This window comes from Amblyomma maculatum, chromosome 1 (assembly GCF_055883805.1).
Source record: "Amblyomma maculatum isolate TAMU_Amacu chromosome 1, ASM5588380v1, whole genome shotgun sequence".
Taxonomy (NCBI): Eukaryota; Metazoa; Arthropoda; class Arachnida; order Ixodida; family Ixodidae; genus Amblyomma; species Amblyomma maculatum.
Genome location: NC_139344.1, coordinates 505,998,519 through 506,019,403, shown reverse-complemented (window position 1 = coordinate 506,019,403; position 20,885 = coordinate 505,998,519). Strand labels below are relative to the sequence as shown.

Genomic DNA, 20,885 nt, shown 5'->3' with positions numbered 1-20,885 from the left:
ACAGGTAAGATGCAACTGTTATATACTTTCCTCTTTAGCGATACCGGTAAGCTGCTAGACATAATCTGCGAGTGCTTGCCAAATGCGCTCCATCCCAATCTTATTCTTCGAACATACGCCTCCAGAAAGTGCTCATTAGCAGTGGCATTCTCACTTCGCCAAACTGATCCCATCACAAGCATTCGCGTCCAAACATGAACGACACAAAATCACCTACATCAAAAAAGGGGGCAGAATATCACCCACATCAAAAAAGGGGGCAGAATATTTTTGCTGCCAAACATCGTTCTAACTCTATGACTTTTTCCCTGCCTCTTGGAGATAAATTTGAAGCCATGTACGTTTTTTCACGATTTGATGATGAAATGCAGTTGTATTAGCTTATCTCTGTAGCGCATGGAATTTAAAAAAATGTGTGATAAACGGGATCATATATGCACCTGGCATTTCACCTCTACTTTCTTAATTTCAGCCTTTGAATGGCATTGCCAGCTTCAAAGTTTGCTTCACATTTGACCAGTTTTTTTTATATTGGTGTGGCTCAGTGACAGTTTGCTGTGTGCGCAGATAGCCATTTATGGCAAGAACTTTTGCACTTCGGCCAAGGAAGCCTTCAAGCTGCTAATGCGCAACGTGGTGCGTGTGGTTGTGCTGGACAAGGTCACCGATCTCTTGTTGCTCGTCGGGAAGCTTGTCATTGTTGGAATTGTTGGTAAGGCTCATCTCCTGCTGCATGCTCAGCTAGTGGCGCCCATAGGATCGAATTGAGGCCAAGAGCATGGCGCCCACGTTAAAGAACTCCAGGCGGTCGATATTACTCGGGAGCGACGTGTCTCATAGGCTGAGTTGGTTTGGGATGCCATAAACAAAACTACACCAACCTCCTTCATGTTTTGGGCATATTGTTACGAGTCGGGATCGCGCAGGTAATGGCGTAGCAATATTGTCATTCACTTCTTACAGCTGGGGCCTTTGATGCAAATTCCCTTTCTCTTGGAACACCATTTAGAAGCCAAGGGATGAGTTTAACAAATCTTCGGGGTGTATCTCCGAAAGAAGCAGTGATCTTTGTTTTCTATCAACGTGAAACCACCTGAAAAGGTGGCAGTTATGATGAGTCAATACAAGAAGCAGCTTTGATGCTGGGACACAAGGGCAACAGGGCGTTTTATTATCATTTTTTTTTTATTTATGTGTGGTCCCTAGCAAGTGCCAGCAGCCGAAGCAGTGCTCAGGTGGTCTCATTAGGGGAAAACAAGACTTTGTGCTCCATAGCGATTCCAAAAAGCATTGAAACCTTGCAGATAAGAATGGTGGCCTTTTAGGACACTGAAGGATCTGAAGAATTCTGTTATTTTGCGCAAAAAACACGACACAAAGAAACGAGGTAGACAGGAAAGCGCTTGTCCTGTCTACCTCGTTTCTTTGTGTTGTGTTTTTTGCGCAAAAGAACAGAATGCTTAGGCACCAACTAGCCTGCAAAAGCTTACTCGCAAGTTAGATCTGAAGAAGAAAGCATAACTAACTAGCCTGTTGACTATGCAGTTTGACTGTCTGTCTGATGTTGTCTTTTTTGTTGCTGCAGCTGTCAGACTGGGTGCAAACAAACTGCTTTCGCGACACAACGGCCTGTCTTTTGAGGGGTTAGCCTTGACCGCCTAGTAAAGAGCAGAGACATTAGTCTGCCAACCAAGATCCGTATAACTCGTGCTATGGTCTTTCCAGTTGTGATGTATGGATGCGAGAGTTGGACTGTGAAAAAGGCTGACCGCCGAAGAATTGACGCGTTTGAATTGTGGTGCTGGCGAAGACTCTTGAGTTCCTTGGACTGCCAGAAGATCAAATCAGTCAATATTGTCGACCATAAACCCTGACTGCTCATTGGAGGGTCAAATTCTAAAGTTAAAGCTCAGCTACTTTGGTCATCTGATGAGAAGAGAGGAGTCGCTGGAGAAAGATTTGATGTTGGGAAAGGTTGAGGGTCGCCGGAGAAGGGGTAGGCAGCGAACGTAATGGTTAGATGGCATCCTCGAGGCACTGCAGATGAAGTTATGTGATGTTAGGAAGATAGTGAGAGACCGGAAAGCGTGGCGTGACATGGTCAATAGGGTCACGAAGAGTCGGACACGACTGAACGACGAAATTCGGTGGAAAGTAACTGCGCATCTTTGACAACATGGGAAGATTCCAAGGTCTTTGTGGGAAGGGTGGCTCTCACCTCTGTTGGGAAGCACAACACTGATTTATTTAATTGAGAGTGTGCTGCCATAACCTAATTTTTTTGCTGACTTTCTTTCATTGGATATTCCACAGTCAAGATTTGTTGTACGTCTTCACACATACAGAGTATTTGCCCAGTTAGTTGATTATGCAAGTCTAGCTTTTGAAATATTCCCTTTTGCAGCTGTGCCCACCTTCTTCGTGTTTGCCCGCAAGGTGGACGGCCTTAACAACCATTTGCCCGAGCTCAACTACTACATGCTGCCTGTGCTGGTAAGGTTTATTTAAATCCCAATCCAGGGCTATACTTGCATCAAAGACTCACATCAAAGACCTTCTGATACTGCAACGCAAATTCAGATATTGATGATGATCGGATGTTCCAACTCTCCACAGTGCAAGGGAAGAAACTGTATTTGAAAGCGTTGGTATAGGCAAAAAAAGGTTGTATATTAAGGTTATGATGGTTCCAAGTTGCAGATATGCTTTGAAGGGCAATTGGAAGAATGCACTATGGAATGAACAAGTGTGAGGCGGGATGAGAGCGGACTAGTTTTCGAGAAGACATTGCAGATGAGGGTGAAAAATGGAAGTCGTAGCGGTGACAAATAAATCTTACATGTACACATTCGATTTGATCAATTTCACGGTTTTTATATGGGCTCCAGGCATTTGACGCATATTCAAGAGTAGGCCGGATTAAAGTTTTGTACATCAGCAGTTTGGCCTCTTTGGGAGCTGCTCTTGCTGTGTGCCTCAGGTAACCAACCTTCTTAAGAGCTTTAGCAGTGATGTAATCGATGCGCTTTGACCATGAAATATTATGAGTAAAAATGACACCAAGGTATTTGTATGCATGTACTTTATGCAGTGGTGAATAGTCGTAATACTACGAAGGTAATAGGCGATTGGCGAAAGACATGACAACTGTTTTGTTGAAGTTGACATTCATCTGCCTCGTATTTCACCAGTCACGGAACATTACCAAAAGACTCATTAAGAGGGAGTAGATCACTGGCAGTGTTAATAATGTGGTACAATACACAATCATCGGCTTAGTTGTGGGGGAAATAGGAACCTTGACACAAACAAGACGAAGATGAGAAGTGGACAGGATGGTAGGCAAATCATTAATATTAGGTAAAAATAACAAGCATAGAGCCTTGGGGAACTCCCGAGGTTACATCAGCTAGAAGAATCAATAGAAATAGACTGGAAGCAGTGTGAGAGAAAATCGGCAATTCAATTAGCCAGTTGAGAATTATTGAGAATGACTTTCAATTTGCATAACAATTTAGAGTTGGGGACCGTATCAAGGACTTTTGAGAAGTCGATGCATCGATTTGTTTGCCAGGATCAATGTTAAGAAGAATGTCGTGCGCAAATTCAGTTGAGTCACTGTACTAAATCCCCTACGAAATCCATGACAAAAGATTATTTGTTTCAAGAAACTCCATGATATCTTTACAAATGAGGAAATGCCTTTGGGCATTTGCGCTGAAGTCTTTCATATTATTTAGCCTTTTTTTTTTATACATGATAGCCTCAGTTGCACCGTAAAGGCAAAAATACCCGAGCCGTAGCCATTTCACAGCCGATTTGTTGTATGATTGGAATTCCTTTTCACATCTACCCGATACAACTCACAGACACTGCTCTTTTTGTTAGGTGTGGTGGATCATGGGACACCTTGAAAAGTGCGGGCTGGCTCAGTGGCTGAACCCAGCCACTTTTCACAGGGATGCTTTAGGGGGCAAATTTATCTGTGGCTAACAAGCTGTAAAATATTTTTTGGTGAGGGAAAGCTTCAATTGAATGATCCAAATAAGCTTATTTTTTCTACAGTTGACTTGAATCAAGTTCAATTAGTAATGATAGAATCCTTAATGGTTAGTTTTAGTCCGTATATGCACACATGCCTTGTTAGGTTTAGTGCATTTATGTATGTAGATGTTGAGTGCCGTATTTATCCAATTCCAACGGGCCCCCGATTCTAACGCGCACCCCATTTACGACAAAAAAAAAAAAAACGTAACTGCAAACTCTGCTTCTAACGTGATTCCGGGAACGAAAAAAATGTGTAACGATTTCTATATTTTCAGGTGGGAACAGGCAATTTATTCACCCAAAGTTATTCACTGTAACTCTCGAACATCTCCGACCAGAACATCCTGGCCGTTCATGGCATTAGAAATTCCGCAAGATCGGGAAACCTCCCCGTTAGCGGCCTTTGCTTGCACTCAAAGATTGAAGTTTTCAAAAAGTCTTCGCCAGTCGCAAACACAAGTCTCTGGCACATTAAAATGACGGGTTGCATGCCTGTTGCCGCTCTTTTCTGCGTGCAGAATAACTTTACGCTTAAAGCTATTCTCGTGGTGGACACAACGTGTCTCCATGGCCGCTACATCCATTCTCAAAAACGATATCGTACGGAGAGGCTGGCGGACAACACCACCATCATGCTACGGACGACAAACTCACGCCGTAACAGCAAAAGCGAGGCTCGTCCTGTGAATTGTTTTGTGCCACGCTCGCTGAGAGGAATGACAAGCACCACACCGGTTGCAAATGACTTCTGCGATGCAGAAAACGACAAGCAACATGATCTCACAGTTGCCAGCAACACTTGAGCTCCCACATTGTATAATGGCGATGGGCAGCTATGGGGCAGTTTCGGTTTGTACCTGAATCTAACGCGCATGCGATTTTAAGACTTACTTTCCCCGAAAGAAGGTGTGCATTGGTAAATACGGTAGCTGCAGTAAATGCCAGATATATTGAATTATTGTTTATATTGAAATGTATTGAAAGCGTCCTCTTGAAAACCAAATGGGAAAATGGAAACTGTCCTTTTAAGAAACACAGGTCTACAATTGTGCTTTCACCTTAGGCTAGGGGGGCATGGAATGAAATTCTTGTTAAATACTGTTTCTCAGCAAGTAATAAAGCAACCCGTGAGTTGCTTTTGTCAGATTTTATCAAAGTCCTGTTCAGGGGACATTCGATGCATGGAATGACGCGTCCCTTCAAGTGCTGGTTGTCTTAACCCTTTTCATAGATTAAGCCTTGGAGTGCTAGTATTAGAATGGATGCCTTAGGCTGTGTTTCAGTATCTCATTTTCCCCACTACCCATGAGAAGGCAGCATTCTTTAAAGCCAGCCCAGTCGACTAAAGGCTGAGATCATTGTGGATACCAAATGTACCTCAAATTAAGTGAGGTAATTTACTTATGCAGTCAAACCTCATCATAGGGAACAAATAAATTATCGTAAAGTAGTTTCCAAGTTCACAATACAAAATTTCCTTAGAAATAGCTGTGTGGTTTAATCACTGAAGGCATGCTCCCAAGCTCGACATTTTTCAAGATGCTTGTGGCAGCAACTGCAAAAAAGGAAAAAAGCATGACACCGTCAGATGGCGAGCTTTTACCACAGCTGTGGGAAAATCCTGCGTCATTTGCAGCATCTCCATGAATAGCTGCTAGAAACAAAAGCCGATAATGGGGCTTTTGCAGTGCTGTTGGTGAGGCTGTCCTTCACACCTGTGATCGGACCGCGCTGGGATGTATCTGTTTTTTGGCAAGCCACGTACAGAATTGGCATGTTAAAAATATGTAAGAAGTGTTCAGTATAGGTTACATTGAGGTTAGCCCTGGCACTCTACTAGCATGGGTGGTTCATGAGGAAGGTCTGTTTTGCTCGCTATCCTTTTCTGCCTCTAAATTTCAGATAAGCCATGTTTTAAATATAATTTACAATCCCCATCCAGGTTGACTGTCGATTAGTTTTTTGGAGCTGCTTCTAGTTGTTGTGGCTCAAGTGGGGCTATTTTTTGAGAAGAAGGCTCCTAGAGGAAAGCAAGCTCCACTTTCAGTGGGCACTAAAAGGTTGGACACTGCTTGAAAAGCCCTCAAATGTTGCTGTTTGTTTAGATACACTATAAGCCTTCTGCAGGGCCGCACAAAGGGCCAACAAAGGTTAATGTGGGTTCTCTCGTGCAGACCATCTCTGTGGGTGCCTACATCATAGCGTCCAGCTTCTTCAGCGTCTACAGCATGGCCGTGGACACTCTTTTCCTCTGCTTCTGTGAGTTGCCCTCCTCTTTTAAAGCTTGGTTCACACTGCGGGACCACAGCAGCGGACAAAACACGTGTCAAGCTGGAGACTTGTTTCCACTTGTGCACAAGCAGCTGAGAAGCAAGGCACGTTGGCGGGGTGTTATGACCGACTTGGGCAACGAAAGCTAAATGCAAATAGCTGCCAGTGTTTGGCTTGTTTGCTGGCCGAGCGAAAATCCCGTGACTGATCGTTTTTTAGTGGTTTTCATGCTCGCAAACAGCACTTAAAAGAGTTCCCCTTCATCGCATTGTTGTATGGCCCAGTACGGAGTCTTGCAAGCAGTCGGGCAGGGGGCCACAATTGGCACCAGCTGTGGTGCCATGGCTGCTCTCCTCTTTTGTGCGCAGGAGTTGCCCGCAGCTGCAGAGGAGTGTTGCCCAAGTTGTTTTTTCGGTGTGACAAGGAGTTCGCAAAGGGTTCCTGCACAAGTTTCCGTTCCATGTAGCAGGGCGACAAAGACATACCTCCGGGCAGTTCGTGTTGAAGCAGTGTCAAAGCATAGCTGACGCAAACATGCCAGACAGAGTGGACCAAATGTTTCCGCAATTTGAACCGGGCTTTATAAATGCAGTAGTTAGACAACCCTCATGGAACATATACACAAACCTGGCTATTGTGATGCTCCAGCATGCATTTGAGTAATATTTACTTTAGCATTATACACAACATGGGGAAAAAAATTTGGAATGCAGATTTACAGGAAGAAGTTTTACAAAATGATGAAACAGCATTGCTAACAAATCAGAAAAAAAAACTTTCACAACATTCAAAAGGTGGTACGATGCCTGTTTTCTTACTTTTGAAAACGTGGCTTGTAAGTTTGTTTTTTCAGTGCCAACTCTTTCAGGATTCTGAAACAAAGCAAATGAAGGATCTTGAAAAACATTTTTTACTAACTGAAATATTGACACAATTCTGCTGTCTCATATTCACTCCGATTGGCTGGCTTTGAATTGATGCCCCAAATGGACACCTAGGAAGGGAAAAGCATTCAAGAAGTTTGAGATCCTGAGAAAGGTCAATCAGGACCTGAAAAGAAATTTGGCTGACCTCTCCAAAGATCTAGTGCTGTTGACTCGGTCTACCATTGTTGGTCGGTGATCAGATCACGTGCAGTGCAGATGTAAAGGAGTTGAAGACTACTTCTTAGCATGGCTTAGAGAAGTTATTACGGCAAAAGACTTTCTAAGCTCATGGAGCGAAATCCTGTGCACCAGATTTGTGCACGAGAACTGTCATATTCCATGAGATGTGTTCTTGTCTAGCGTTCCTGCAGTCTGCAATCCCACTCTTGAACGCATGCCAAGGAACAGGCGCATTGGTGTATTATCCAAACACACTTGCTGGAGAAAGTGTGACAGATATCGTATTTACTCGCATAATGATTGCACTTTAAAAAAAAAAAAAAAACATGCAAATTTCGGGGTGTGGTCATTACGTGGGGTAAATTTTCCACAAAACATTTTTGAGCACCAAAAACGCTAACAAGTTGCAGGTCAGACGTCTTAGAACAGATATCTCGATTACGACCAAAAATAAAAGTTGAGTAAGGCTTACCTTCGCAATAAACACGCACATTAAGTATCACATCAACTGCACAAGGCCCATTTATTTTTTCTCGTCAGTACTCTAATCAGAGTCTGAATCCTCGCCATCCTCGCTTTCATTGCTGCACGACTCATCATCGGAAACGGCAGTGTCGTCGCTGGGAGCATCTTCACAATCCCACAGAAAGTCATCTTCCGTTCCATTCAAAGCATTCAATATGCCTGTCTTCTTGAAGCTCTTGGTCACTACCTCGTCAGGGATACTGCTCCGGCTTCTGCGATCCATGAGCAAAGCATCTCCACGGATGGCCTTCTGATCTTTCCGCTCGGCGTCAAATTATGCTGGCCCATCGCCATCCATTCTGCATAAAGTCTTCGAACGTTGTCCTTGAATGGTTTGTTCAGCGACATGTCGAGAGGCTGCAGCAGCGAAGTTAGACCCCCAGCAATCACTGCAGTGTCCGTGCCAGCTCTTTAAGCTTAGCAAGCTCGGTGTCCATAAGGTGACCCCTGAAACTGTCCAAAACCAGAAGTGAGGGAAGCAGAAGTGCTCCTGGTCTTCGTCCCTAAACAGTCTTAATCCAGTCGACCATCAGTCTGCAGTCATCTATCCTTTCGTTTGTGCACGTATATGGATGCTATGAAGAAAGTTTGCCTTCGGAATAGTCTTCCGTTTGAAGATGACATATGGTGGCAGCTTCCGCCCGTCGGCCGTCACAGCAAGCATGACGGTGCATTGCTGTTTTTCTGCACCAGGCGTCTTCATGAGGACGCTCCGAGCACCCTTCTCGTTCACAGTTGTATTCCAGGGCATGTCGAACATCAGTGGAGTTTGATCGGCATTTCCAATTTGCGACATGAGGTAACCGCTTTTCTCGCAAAGCCTAGTGACGAAATGATGGAAGTCTATCACTTTGCTTTCATACACAGATGGAAGCCGCTGGCACAACGACGTCCGGTGCCTCAGGGAAAGTCCACTCCGTCGCATAAAGCGAGTCGTCCAACCGGAGCTAGCACGGAAATTCTTTGTGGCAATTCCCAGCTTCCTGGCAGTTGTGTGTGCCTGCGTCTGTATCATTTCTAATGACACTGCACAACCATCCTTGCGCAGGTCCCTCACGTATTCTAGAACCGCCTCCTTAACACGAGGGAACTTGCCCGTTCTGGGTCAGCGGAAAGCCCGCCGTGTCTTGTTCACAGCCATCAGCTTCTCGCGCTGCGTCTTCCAATAGCGTATCCTGATTTCGTCGACGCCGAAATGCCTGCCAGCAGCGCGGTTGCCATGCTCCAGTGCATAGTCGACAGCCTTGAGCTTGAACGCGGCGGTGTAACTGGCATACCGCCCCATGCGCTGCCGAATTGCAAAATGGCGAACGCCGCAAAGCGTGTTTTAATCAAGGAGTCATGGGAACTCGTCGGAATGCATTCGCTGCGGGATGACTGCAGATCAACCAACAGGTGGCTGCCGCTATAACAGTGCGGGACATGAAAACAAAAATGGTGGCGGAAGCAAGTTCGGGTTGCGATCATTACGGGACGAATTTAAAAAGTGGAATTTTGACCTCAAAATTCAGGGGTGCAGTTAAGTTTGCGGGCTTCGCCCAGAAACGAAGTGTTCATCGCGGGTACACTGTCGCGGGGGAAATTCGGAAGGGGCGACCAAGGTCAAGGGGTAGCTTGATGCTGGCTGATTTATGACGATCGCGCGGACGGACAGAGCCGGCAGCATCGCCCGCTGCCATGTGTTCGGCATCACTTCCGAAAAGTGGCTGCCTGCGCGACCGTCATAAATCAGTCAGCGTCAAGCTGCCCCTTGACTTTGGTCGCCCCTACGGAATTCCTCCCGTGACAGTGTACCCGCGATGAACACTTCGTTTCTGAGCGAAGCCCGCAAACTTAACTGGTGCGATCATTATGCGAGTGCAATCATTATGTGAGTGCGATCATTATGCGGGTAAATACAGTACTGTGTCTTTCCTTTACTGCTGCGGACGCCGATAATAGGCAAATGATGAGAGGCAAGTCATAGGAGAAGGGTAGGCTTTCACCATTCTCCTCTTAAGAGACATCTAAGAGACCCTCTAATTTTTGCTACCGCAGTGAACGTTGACGGCCAGCTGCTTCACAAAAAGGCCTCCGACATGGTGTTGGCCCTTGGCATGAATGATATTTACACCATTCCTTATTTGCAAAGCTGTGGGGGGGAAAAGGTTGACGAGGTGATGACAAGTATGCTGCCTTATTTCATATTTTCAGTAATGACGATCTTGCCAACAGAAAAGCCTGTGGCTGAGAAAAGCTGTGATTGAAAAAAGCTGTGATTGGCAGGTATCAGGAACTCGGAGGTGCTCGCTTATAGTCCAACATTCTTCTCGCGATGTATGATGCGTGTCATGAATTGTGGTCTTGTGTGGCGGTGCAATGTTCTGTCATGAAAGCATGGCACAATTGAATATTGCCAACAGAATGTGAGAAGTGGTCCAGTTTGCAACTTCTGGGACTAATTTTGCTGAGAGAAGAGATATTTTTGGACTGTATATTTTGAGCAATTTCTCAGGTTTCACCCAGTGTGAAAAATCAGCCGGTAACTGTGGTAACTTCTACTACAGTCAAACCTTCTTACAAACAAGTTGTATTTAACGCTAAAATTTGTTCGTTATATCTGGTATTCATGTTGAAAATATGCATAAAAATTTTGCAGACAAGTCTGGTAATAAACCTAAGCAAAGGGCACCCTAATATGGGCAATACAAAGGTGCGAAAGCCTATAATATATAAATAATAGTTTGGTATAAGCTCAAAAAGTCTCCTTTTATTCTGTGTTGGAGTGGCACAAGTATGGGTTTTGTGTCGTTGCACAAACTGATTTATTTGCAGCCTGGTTTAGAGCTTCTTTTTAATACAAAAACATTCATACAATCAACACAGTTGCTTGGCCGTCGACAGTGCTCAACTCAGGATAATGAAATGAAAGACTCGAGCAAAGTTGCTTGGGCGCACGGTTGAAGTGGCAGCATGACTGTTGCTGCCCCCAATAGGCACAGCATAAAAAGCTGCTTTGTCATAACTAATTGAGCATCAAATTTTAAATTTTTGTGTTTCGTTATAAAGACAGAACTGATAGAACAAGCAAGACTTTCGTTATATCCATGTTCGTTATAACGAGATTCGACTGCAAGTAGTTCAAACAAAAGTGCTTTTTCACAAAACCAATAAATAAAGCAGGCACTGCAAACAAATTCTGTGTACACTCTCCTGTCATTTATGCCGCATGCTTGGCCTTATCTGACCCTCCTGTTACTTTGCCACTGTGCCAGATGGCAGAGTGGTATGTGATCTTTTTGGGACCATCTGGGTCATTTTGTCTAATATGGCTAGTGAGGGTTCTGACTTAATAAGCTTTATTTTGTAGACTAATGTATTTACAATTATTTGGAAAACATCCAGTTGCAGTTTTATACAGCTGTCACATGCAGGGGCATTTTGATGGCCCTCGAATTGATTTTCTATCGACTCGAAGGCCTTCGAACACTGCCACACGAGCCCATTGAGTCTATTGGATCAACGGAACAGCTCAAAACTTTATTGAGATCTCTAACACAAGGTAGCTAGCGTTGTCCCACGCGCACTCTCGTGCACAGCGTGATACAAAAACATGAGTGTTATTATTCTATATCTTTAATTTACGCGGTAAAAATATTAGTGGGTTAATAACTTAAATACAGCCGAACCCGGATATATCGAACTCGAAGGGGATCGCGAAAAAAGTTCGATATATCGATAATTCGATATACAGAAATTGACTTGTGACAGCACTTACAATGCGAAAAAACGATACCGTATTTGCCGCGTAATCAACCCACTCGCATAATGAACCCTCTCTCCACTTTTGCGCCCGAGAATTTGAAAAAAAAAAAAAAATGCTTTAAGGCCAGCTCGCTCACATGCAAGCGATTGAGCGATCTCAGCGACGAGCGGCAGCGACAGAGCGAAAAATTTCCAACTTGTTGGAACTGCGTCCTGCTCGCCACTCGAGCCACCGCGGCAGCTCAAAACAAGGTTTCTGAGCCACCGCGGCAGCTCAAAACAAGGTTTCTGTGTCGCTGCGGCAGAAAATCGCGAGCGTTTTCGCTTGCATGCCGATGGCGCGCGTCACTTCGTTTCGGTCCGGTCGTCGCATCCACAGCTCATTTCTTGGCAGCGTGCCAAAATGTTGCGCAGCGATAACGTCAGGGCGCGTTTATCTTTTTATAGCTCATCCGGTAGCGGGGAGCGAACTTGGCAGAGTGCCCGTGATGGATTGATTGCACAAGCCTGGTTCGATTTATCACGCCGCGCTTGGGGCGGGCGTCATGATAGCAGCAGCTGACGGCATGCTTCCGTTGATTCATACATGCAAAGATAAATGGCTCCCGCAAAAAAAAAAAAAAAAAAGCCTGCCGCTTCTTAATGTTCGTAGCCGCCATATCTTATGCTACGTCGCGCGTACAGCACAACGATAAGAAAGAATGACTCTCGCAAAAAAAAAAAAAAAAAAAACGGAGAGCTGCCGCTTCTTAACGTCCGCAGGCGCCATAGCCACGTCAGCCGCTGCGCGCAGAGGGTTCGTAACACACGCTGGAAAAAGCGTCCCACGTCTGTCTGAAAACGGGCTGAGCGGGCTTGGCGCATGCGTAGCGCGTGCTGAAGGAGATAGCTCGGCAAAAGAATGGGCACACCCACGCACATGGCTTGCAAACGTCATGTGTTGGCGCACGGGAAACAATAACTGCAGATGCGCGTGCCTTTGGGGAATGGGCGCGGCGCTGTCCAGAACTGTCCCCTCTCATTCCTTCGGCGCGTGGCTTGAAAACGTCACGCGGCAAACGGCCAAGAGTGATGCGATCGTCTTTGGAGAAGGCGCACTTTCCAGTGCGTAGTGCGGAGTTCGATATATCGAACGACCGGCGAAATTGAGTTCGATATATGACGCGGCTTTCCTATACTTTTACATGGGATTTTCAAGGGGATATTCCGTGAGTTCGATATAACCAAAATTCGATATATCCGGGTTCGATATAACCGGGTTCGACTGTATAGCATCGCTCATTTTTAAGGCGCATCAATTTTGTGCTCTCTACCACTGTAACCTGCGCCGCCGAGCACAAGGAAAAGCAAAGCCATTTTAGTGTTGTCCTTGGACCAGGTCAGTTATTTGGCCATTTGAAACAATATTTTTGTAGCTTTCTTTTGTTAAATCCTTTTCCGATTCCACTCCTTTTCCGTACCCTCTTTTTTTTTTCGTTCTGGAATGGAGTGGAATATAGGAGCGTCCCCTTTGAAACAGGGTGGTAGCAATAGCTATCATGCTCATTTTTCTCCCTATATCTTAATTATTGATTTAGAATGGTTAACTAAACCATCATTCTATTTATTAAATTTTTGTTTCTACATTACTAGCATTATGTCACTTCTCTGCATTTAAGCCACCAATCTTCCAGTCGGTTTTTGCTAGCTTCTACTGCCGGTTTATTCACCCGGTCACTGGTGTCTCAACCTCAAAGCTTCAGGAACAGTTACCGCACCTGCATCAACTTCCGGGTGGATACCATTACATTCGAGTATAATATGGGCAATTGTTTCACTGGAGTTACCACATACAGCACATGCGTCATCTTCATTGTTAAATTTCTTTTTGTAGCTGCATGTTCTAATTGGCACCCTGATCTAGCTTAAAAAAGTAGGGCACTGCCTCTTCAGTTATCAAAGAAAGCTTCTTTCCTGATCTGCCTTTTCCATTTTCGGTATAATTCTACGCTCTGTTTCTTTTCCATCGAATTTATCCAATTTTTACCTTCTGTGTTTTTCACCTGTTGCTTCATATCATCATCATCAGCCTGACTATACCCACTGCAGGGCGAAGGCCTCTCCCATATTTCTCCAATTAACCCGGTTCTGTGCTAGCTGCATCCACTTGACCCCTGCGAACTTTTTAACCTCTTCCGCCCACCTGTTGCTTAACGCTCTTTATTTCTCCGTCCTTGTGACCAGCATACTTACTGGTTAGTTTCCTAGTTCTTTTCCTCCATTGTGAGTCAACGCTTTTTATGCATAGGTATTTAAGTACTTTAGCTGCCCATCTGTTGCTGTCCAATTTCCTCAGGCGTTGCTCATATAATATTTTACTCTGAGCTTCCCGTATTTCGAAAGATGCCCAACCCATGTTGTTGTTGGAATGATGTTGTCATCCATAGAGTTACAGCAGTCTCGGAAAGATAACAATGGAAAAAACGTGCTTCGGCCGAGGAACTTGTGGAGTGAGCGCGAGATGAACATGCTTGTAGATCTGTGAAAAAAAAGCAAAGTTGTCCTTTGATAAGAAATAAAAACTTGCAGTTGCTAAAAAATTAAAATTAATAGGAAGATATTAGTTCTTTAAGTAAAACCAAATGCAACAATAGTGGTGCCAAAGTAGTTTGCACCAGAAGTATTTCAACAGCCTTCGAGTTTTGCCGCGTAGCAGCGGCACAACTTCGAGTTCAATCGTGATTGAAAATCTCAATCGCCTTTGAAAATGACCGTGTGACAGGGTATTAGTTAATAATCATAAAATGTTATAAGTTGGGCCGGGAGGATGGTGCCACAGTCGATTTTCACGAGCAAGGCACTGCTATATAATCTCTCAAAATGGACATAACCACTTCCTCAGAATTACTGTGGGGCCTCTGCCTCAATAACATTGAGCTGGAAATTAGCTCTCTGCTCGAACAACAATCTTGTACTGCAATCTTGCATGGATCACGTGCTTGGGGAAGAAACAAAAAGCATAAATTTGAGCATGGTTGCTTGGAAATCTGTTCATGTTATGGTTCGTGGCCGTGTGAACAGTATTGGCCTGCCGTTTGGACATGACTCGTCTCAGTCACACTACTCCGGGACAAGTTTGTGGGGCTATGCAGCCAAAGAGCCAAAACGTATTAGCCCACTGTGCAGCAGAATATAGACCCTTGATAAATCGTGCTTTAGAATACAGAAATGCCTATGTTGTTATTATATCAAGGTTGTACTACAATATAGGCCAGTACAATATTAGTGCAGTGAATTTTGACATCAGTACATGCCAGTGCGCAAACGGGTGGTTTTGCCATCTGCCGGCAATCTTTCGAAACGTACGTCGGCTGCTGCTGCTGCGTTTACCCGTCTGTTTCTGTGCGCTTTCGCAATACGCTTGTTTCGGACTTAGCGCGTGATATTCATTAACCGTAAATATACGTTCACTTAGACCTTTAGCACTGTAAGGAAAGACATTTCTGCTTCGTTGGAGGCTCTGAAGACATTAATTCAAGTAAAGGCGCAACTGATATTGAAACCGTACCTGAGGCCAGATATATGCCAAAACTACATGGTGTAGTAACACCATGAAGAAAGCGCTGCCCTCGTAGCCTTGGCTCCATAGCCAGAAAAATCTTGTCCGCGAGTATAAGACCTCATTAAGAAATGGTAGTTCTGCTTAAAATTTAGTCACACTAGATCCCTGACCCTGAGCTAAGTCAGCGTGTTCCAAAAGTGAATTATTAACACTTTGAGGGCTTTTGCCATAAATGTACAGTACGGCGGCGGTTTTCCGTCCTGCAAGGTCTTTGCCATACCGGTACGGTTTCAATCCCCGGTATGAAATTTCGCGCCCTAATTACAGTACATGCTCACTGGGAGGTGCTGCCACTGCCTAGCACTTACAAGAAGCGCTTGAAATTTGTTGCGCTGCCTTCTTGCGAAGGTAAACACAACCGATTCCTAGCTGCTGTGTGTTGCTTGGTCTGCGGCAACGCTGTCCTTTCGCGGTTCCACCACGTGATTGCGCGTAACTTTATTTTTATCCTAATGACCACTCCAGAAGCAGATTTACATCTTTATTGGGGCATCTGGTAGCTTGTTTATAATTGACACTAACGAGGTATTCCTGCTCTCTTTGTTTACTGAGGTTCCTAAGTTTGCAGTGTCAAGCAACGTTGACTTCAAAATACAGTTCCTAATATTTTTCTACAACACTTTATTGACTTTACTTATATTGAACTTTCAAAATGCGCAGTTAAGTAATTTGACCATCTCGGAAAGAATTTTTTTTTTTAATTCGATCCTCAAAGGGTTAAATGGCAGTGCCAAAAATAGTGTTGCAGTATGCTCGACAGAATGTTGAAAATTTTATAGATTTGAAATTGTTGCCAGAGGCATATCTGATCACCTTATTGCCGGATTACGCTGTTGAAGTTGCGCACCACATTACTTGAATAGGCAGACTGACGTGTGGTTGTTCCGCTTGCAGTGGAAGATTGTGAGAGGCATGATGGATCTGAAGAGAAGCCTTACTACATGTCCAAGGAGCTCATGAAGATCCTTGGCAAGCAGAACAAGCTGCAGGAGGCCGCCAAGTGATGCCTCCGGCACAATGGCTTCCGGTTTTTCTCTGCTGGTTGGCATTGCACTGTGGGCCAAGAGCAGAGATTTTCTGCGTGGCTTCCCTCAGAGCATTGGCGCAAGCGTGCATAGCTTGATATCAAGAACAGGTTGTGGCCGCTCTTATCCAACTACTTAGCTGCAGTCATTGGGTGAATGTGGGACCTGGCATTATGGCGTCCTTCTGCATTAGGAAGTTATGGCTAGAGTTGTGTGTGCATTTTGCTTTCACACTTGGTTGCCCACAGTGCAAATCCCAACTAGCAAAAAATCCTTCTTGGGGAGATTTATAAGAGGCTGGGCTTTGTTGACATGAATCTTGTTTGGGCATAGCTGTGTAAACAAAATATGTTAACATTGCACTTGACAACGTGCACCCATACCTCAGCTTATGAGTGGCGATTTATAGCATGACCTTGTATATGGACTTTTTTGTTCCAGTACAAATCTCGTGTTTAGCCATGAGGAGTTCTCATTGTACACATGGTTTTGGATGGTTTTTCTTGCCCTTGATAACTGGTCTCACTGGTCTCAGCCTGTTCTTGCAGAGGGTGCCTGTCGGCAGTGGTTTCTGTAACCAGAGCCGCAGCAAGGCGAGTAAGACCATTGCACTAGGCTGGGCTTCTAGAAATTGACGAAAAATGGTTTAAGCACATCTGCGATCATCTTCATGCAGCTCTGCAGATCGGGTTATTCACTGGCATGCGTTATCCCCAAAACTGTTGCTTTTCAGTAGAACTAAGAGTTGAATGTAGATGGAGGCAAGGAATGTATATTTGCATTCAGTACAAGGAATGTCCCATCTTCGCCTCTAGGATGCTCCACATTTGGAGAACGTTTGCTCAAAAGTGCTATGTCTCCACAGTTGGGTGAGGTTTGTGCTGTTTGTATGTTGTCCAATAGACCGGAGAGGTATTACTGAATCTACAGGTGGGGATGGATCTTTGTGCAACTGTGACATTTATCTGAAATGGGAGTGGTGTTTGAAAGAGAGTCCTCTGTGACTGTGGTATTTTGCCTCGGCTCAGGATGAAGGGAGGATTGCCAACAGAAATAAAAGCATCTAGTTAAGAGTGGCACTGCATTTACAAGCTTTCAGTAAGAATACTTATAGATGCTGCATATACAGTAAAACCTCATTACAAGGGACACTCAAGGGACCCAAAAAAGATGTCTCTTGTAAGCAAGGTCTTTTGTAACCAAAGATTCTAAAAGTACTGGATCAGTTTACTGCACATCAGCATATAAATTCATTCACATGCATTAACAGGAAATTGTTCAGGAAAGCTTAAAGAAGTTATTCATACTAGTATGCATTCATACTAGTAGTATTCATTCAGTATTCAGTACTAGTATTATTCATACTAGTAGCAAGGAGTTAGAAATGCTGGACATCATTCATTCATTCTTATTTGCTTTGTAGGTGATAGTAATGCGTTGCCAGTGGCTGTAACAATGGGGTCGTTTTCATTTTCCAGTCATGGGGAAGTGCTCCTTCTCAGTTCCTGAGATATTGCAACAAAAAGGATGCTGATATAGATCAGAATTTAGTTAAGGGAATCTGAAGTGCATCATGTACAAGTTGGTATGTGTCAGCTCCATTGTATGAGCACGCCTGAGTTGTGTCTCTTCTAAATAGTGGAGAATTTACTCTAGGGACCTGAAAAAGTTGTCCTTAGTAACCGAGTGTCTGTTGTAACCATGCGTCTTGTATGCAATGTTGTTAACATGGCAGACATAGGAAAACCAACCAAACCATTTTCAAATGTCTCTTATAACCGAATGCCTCTTGTAACAGTGTCTCTTGTAACGAGATTTAACTATGCAGGTTGAAAACAAAATGCATCAGCAAATTATTGTTGTATTTTTGTTTAACAGGGTTGTATTTTTACCGTTTTTTGTCTTTGAAGTAGACAGTGTAACCCAATTTTCGTTACCACAAGAAGGTTTTGCACAGCACAAAGAGGCTTCAGTGCACTCGGGAGCATGCAAACCAAGTGCTGGGTTGTGTGCACAGCCTGAAATAGCTTCACTTGCGGTTTACTCATGTTTCAGCCTGGTGCTAGCTGATTTAGTTGTGTTATTGTAATGACACCTGTCATTTAAACTGGGTCACATTTTATTGGCACTACACATCAATGGTATGAGGGTGTGCATGCAATGGGGGGCATCTACTCCTGGTGCTTCACCAGCTTTGTGACCATGCACAATTTTTGCCACAACATTGCACGTTTGAAAAAGAAGAACACCGACGGTATTTTATGGTTGCTTCGTGTTGCTTCTCCCTCACATTCACTGCTAAAATGGAGGTGGGAAATTGTCTCAGTTTTAGTTGTTCTCATGTTGATTTACTCTTGGTTTCTTTGTGCTCTATTTGTGATTTCTGTGAAGGCTTTCTGTCTGAAATTGCACAGAGGAGTTTTTCTATATGGCATTACAAATGGTTGCTCACTTGTATCTACACTGCCTTGCGCTTCTGTCTGCGTCAGCCTGAAGGTATGCCAAAGCTGTGCACTCTATTAAAGATCGAAGAATGTGTAAATTTCACTTGATTACTCTAGCCTACGTGCTGAGCAGAAAAACCAGCCAAAAAGTTAACAAATGCATTGTTGGAGTAGTTTCTACATTTTTTTTTATTTGTTGCAGTCTCACGGTGGATATCATATCCAAGAGATGCATCAGCGAGACGTCACAATAGGTTCTGATGTCAACACAGATTCCCGGGTAAGGACGTCAGACTAGGTTCTGGCAACGAAGCCAAATAAAAGAAAGTAATGAAACTACGAGTGCACAAACACGCAAGAGAGAGGGATAAAAGGTAGGCAGAAGAGGAAGGAGGAGGAAAGGCATTTGTCATTAAAGGAATGCTGAAAGGTTTCCCAGAAAAATTGAGTGAAGAGGTGCACTTTACTATTTTCCACCTTCGGAATTCGAATTTCTCGTCCAAATTAGGCAAAGGAAAGCGCAAACGTATTTTACTTTGGCAAAAAGTCCAGCAGCAGCCACAGGCCAGCTCGCGCGCCGCGCTGCCTCCTGTGATTGGTTGGGCATCTCGTGACGTCAACAAAGGTGCGCTGCTGCACATGAAATGCGGCGCACGGTGATTTGATGCTGTTGTTTTGCTTCTTATATGACGATGGAACACATGGAGGATTACCCGGAGGATCTTGGTATCATGCCCTGTATGTTCCGACCAATAGAGCAATCCCACCGGCCAGTTTCACGCCGTCACCGCTGTCGCGATGCATGCTGGTACACGTAGTCAACCGGCTGCTCCAGCTGCTCGACTGCCTGCGCGCCGTGTTTTCGAACAATTTTTAGTTCGTGTGTATGCCTGAGTGCATTGGAAAAATTCATCTGTTTCGTTCCTGGGCGCTGTAACAGCACATAGCACATATATTACTCTAGTTTTATGTATTTATGCAATAGCTTATACAGCTCGTTCGGCCGAAAAGCCGTCGGCGTTGTAGTAGTAGAAGTAATGTTGTCAGCACCGCATGTCGGAAATAAGGAGGGCTGCGTAAAATCTTTGCGCTGGTAATTTGTCCTTCTGCTTATTGATGATTGGTATTTGATAGGCAATGATGAGCTAATGGCATCAGTGTGAATAATTGATTAAATAAGGAAAAAAAGAAATTGGAAAATGGATGGTTCAATAGTCTGAAAATGCTCAGATGAAAAGACAATTTGATGATGCTGAGAAAATTTAGTGTAATTTGCCTTAATTAGTTGAAATAATTGAAAAATGAAAACTTGTGTGTCCTATTATCTGAATAAAAGGCCAGTGCTAGATGGTTCTGTTCATGAAAATTTAGAATGTGTAATTAAACTGAAAAACAAAACATTTAAATCAGAAAAACGGGGCCTCAAAGGTGTCAAAATGAATTGTACTTTAAAGCCAATGCTTGATCATGCCATTAGGAAAATTTAGTGTTGAGTTGATCAAATTGAACTATTTTAAAAATGAAGAATTAGAAAAAGGGGGTTGAAAGGTGTCATATGCTTGAAATAAAAAGCCAACGCGTGGTGATACTGATTAAGAAAATTTAAAGTGTGTAATTGGTAATTAACTGAAATAATTGAAAAAAGTAATCCAAAAAAGGGGGTTCAAAGGTGTCAAAATGCCCGGGATGAAAAGTCAATGCTAGAGGGCACTAAATGACAAAATTTAGTGTGTAATTGATTAAAAATTAATTGGAATAATTGAAAATTCTGTTATTAAAAAGGTGGTTGAAAGGTGTCAAAATCAGTTTGACATCGTTAAGTGCACTTTTTCATTTCATGCAATCATTGAGATATTTATTCGGTCTATTGTATGCTTTAATTTTTTCATTATCATTAAGCATTTACCTTTCATTTTGTGTATTTGACCCATGTTCATAATTTTTGTTTTTCCTCTGTTTCGAATAAATAATTAGTAATTTTCCCTCTCTAAATTTTCTTGATTAGTATATCAAGCATTGACTTTTCGTTTTATGAAATTTAGCACATTTGAACCCCATTTTTTTGTTTTTTTACTTCAATTGTTTGATCAAATACGCACTTTCAATTTTCCTTATTAGATCA

At 43.6% G+C, this 20,885-nt stretch overlaps 1 protein-coding gene across 3 annotated transcripts in view; it reads left to right on the top strand.

The window, feature by feature from the left end:
* The window catches only part of Ctl2 (Choline transporter-like 2), a 353,598-nt gene extending 334,737 nt beyond the window's left edge, over nucleotides 1-18,861 (top strand). For all 3 annotated transcript variants that reach the window (XM_084575765.1, XM_084575780.1, XM_084575773.1), the window contains 4 exons: nucleotides 568-712; nucleotides 2,405-2,493; nucleotides 6,222-6,306; nucleotides 16,189-18,861. In XM_084575765.1, coding sequence (XP_084431891.1) covers nucleotides 568-712; nucleotides 2,405-2,493; nucleotides 6,222-6,306; nucleotides 16,189-16,298 — 429 coding nt within the window. In that variant the 3' untranslated portion in view covers nucleotides 16,299-18,861. The remainder of the gene's footprint in view (nucleotides 1-567; nucleotides 713-2,404; nucleotides 2,494-6,221; nucleotides 6,307-16,188) is intronic.
* Nucleotides 18,862-20,885: the final 2,024 nt, after the last annotated feature.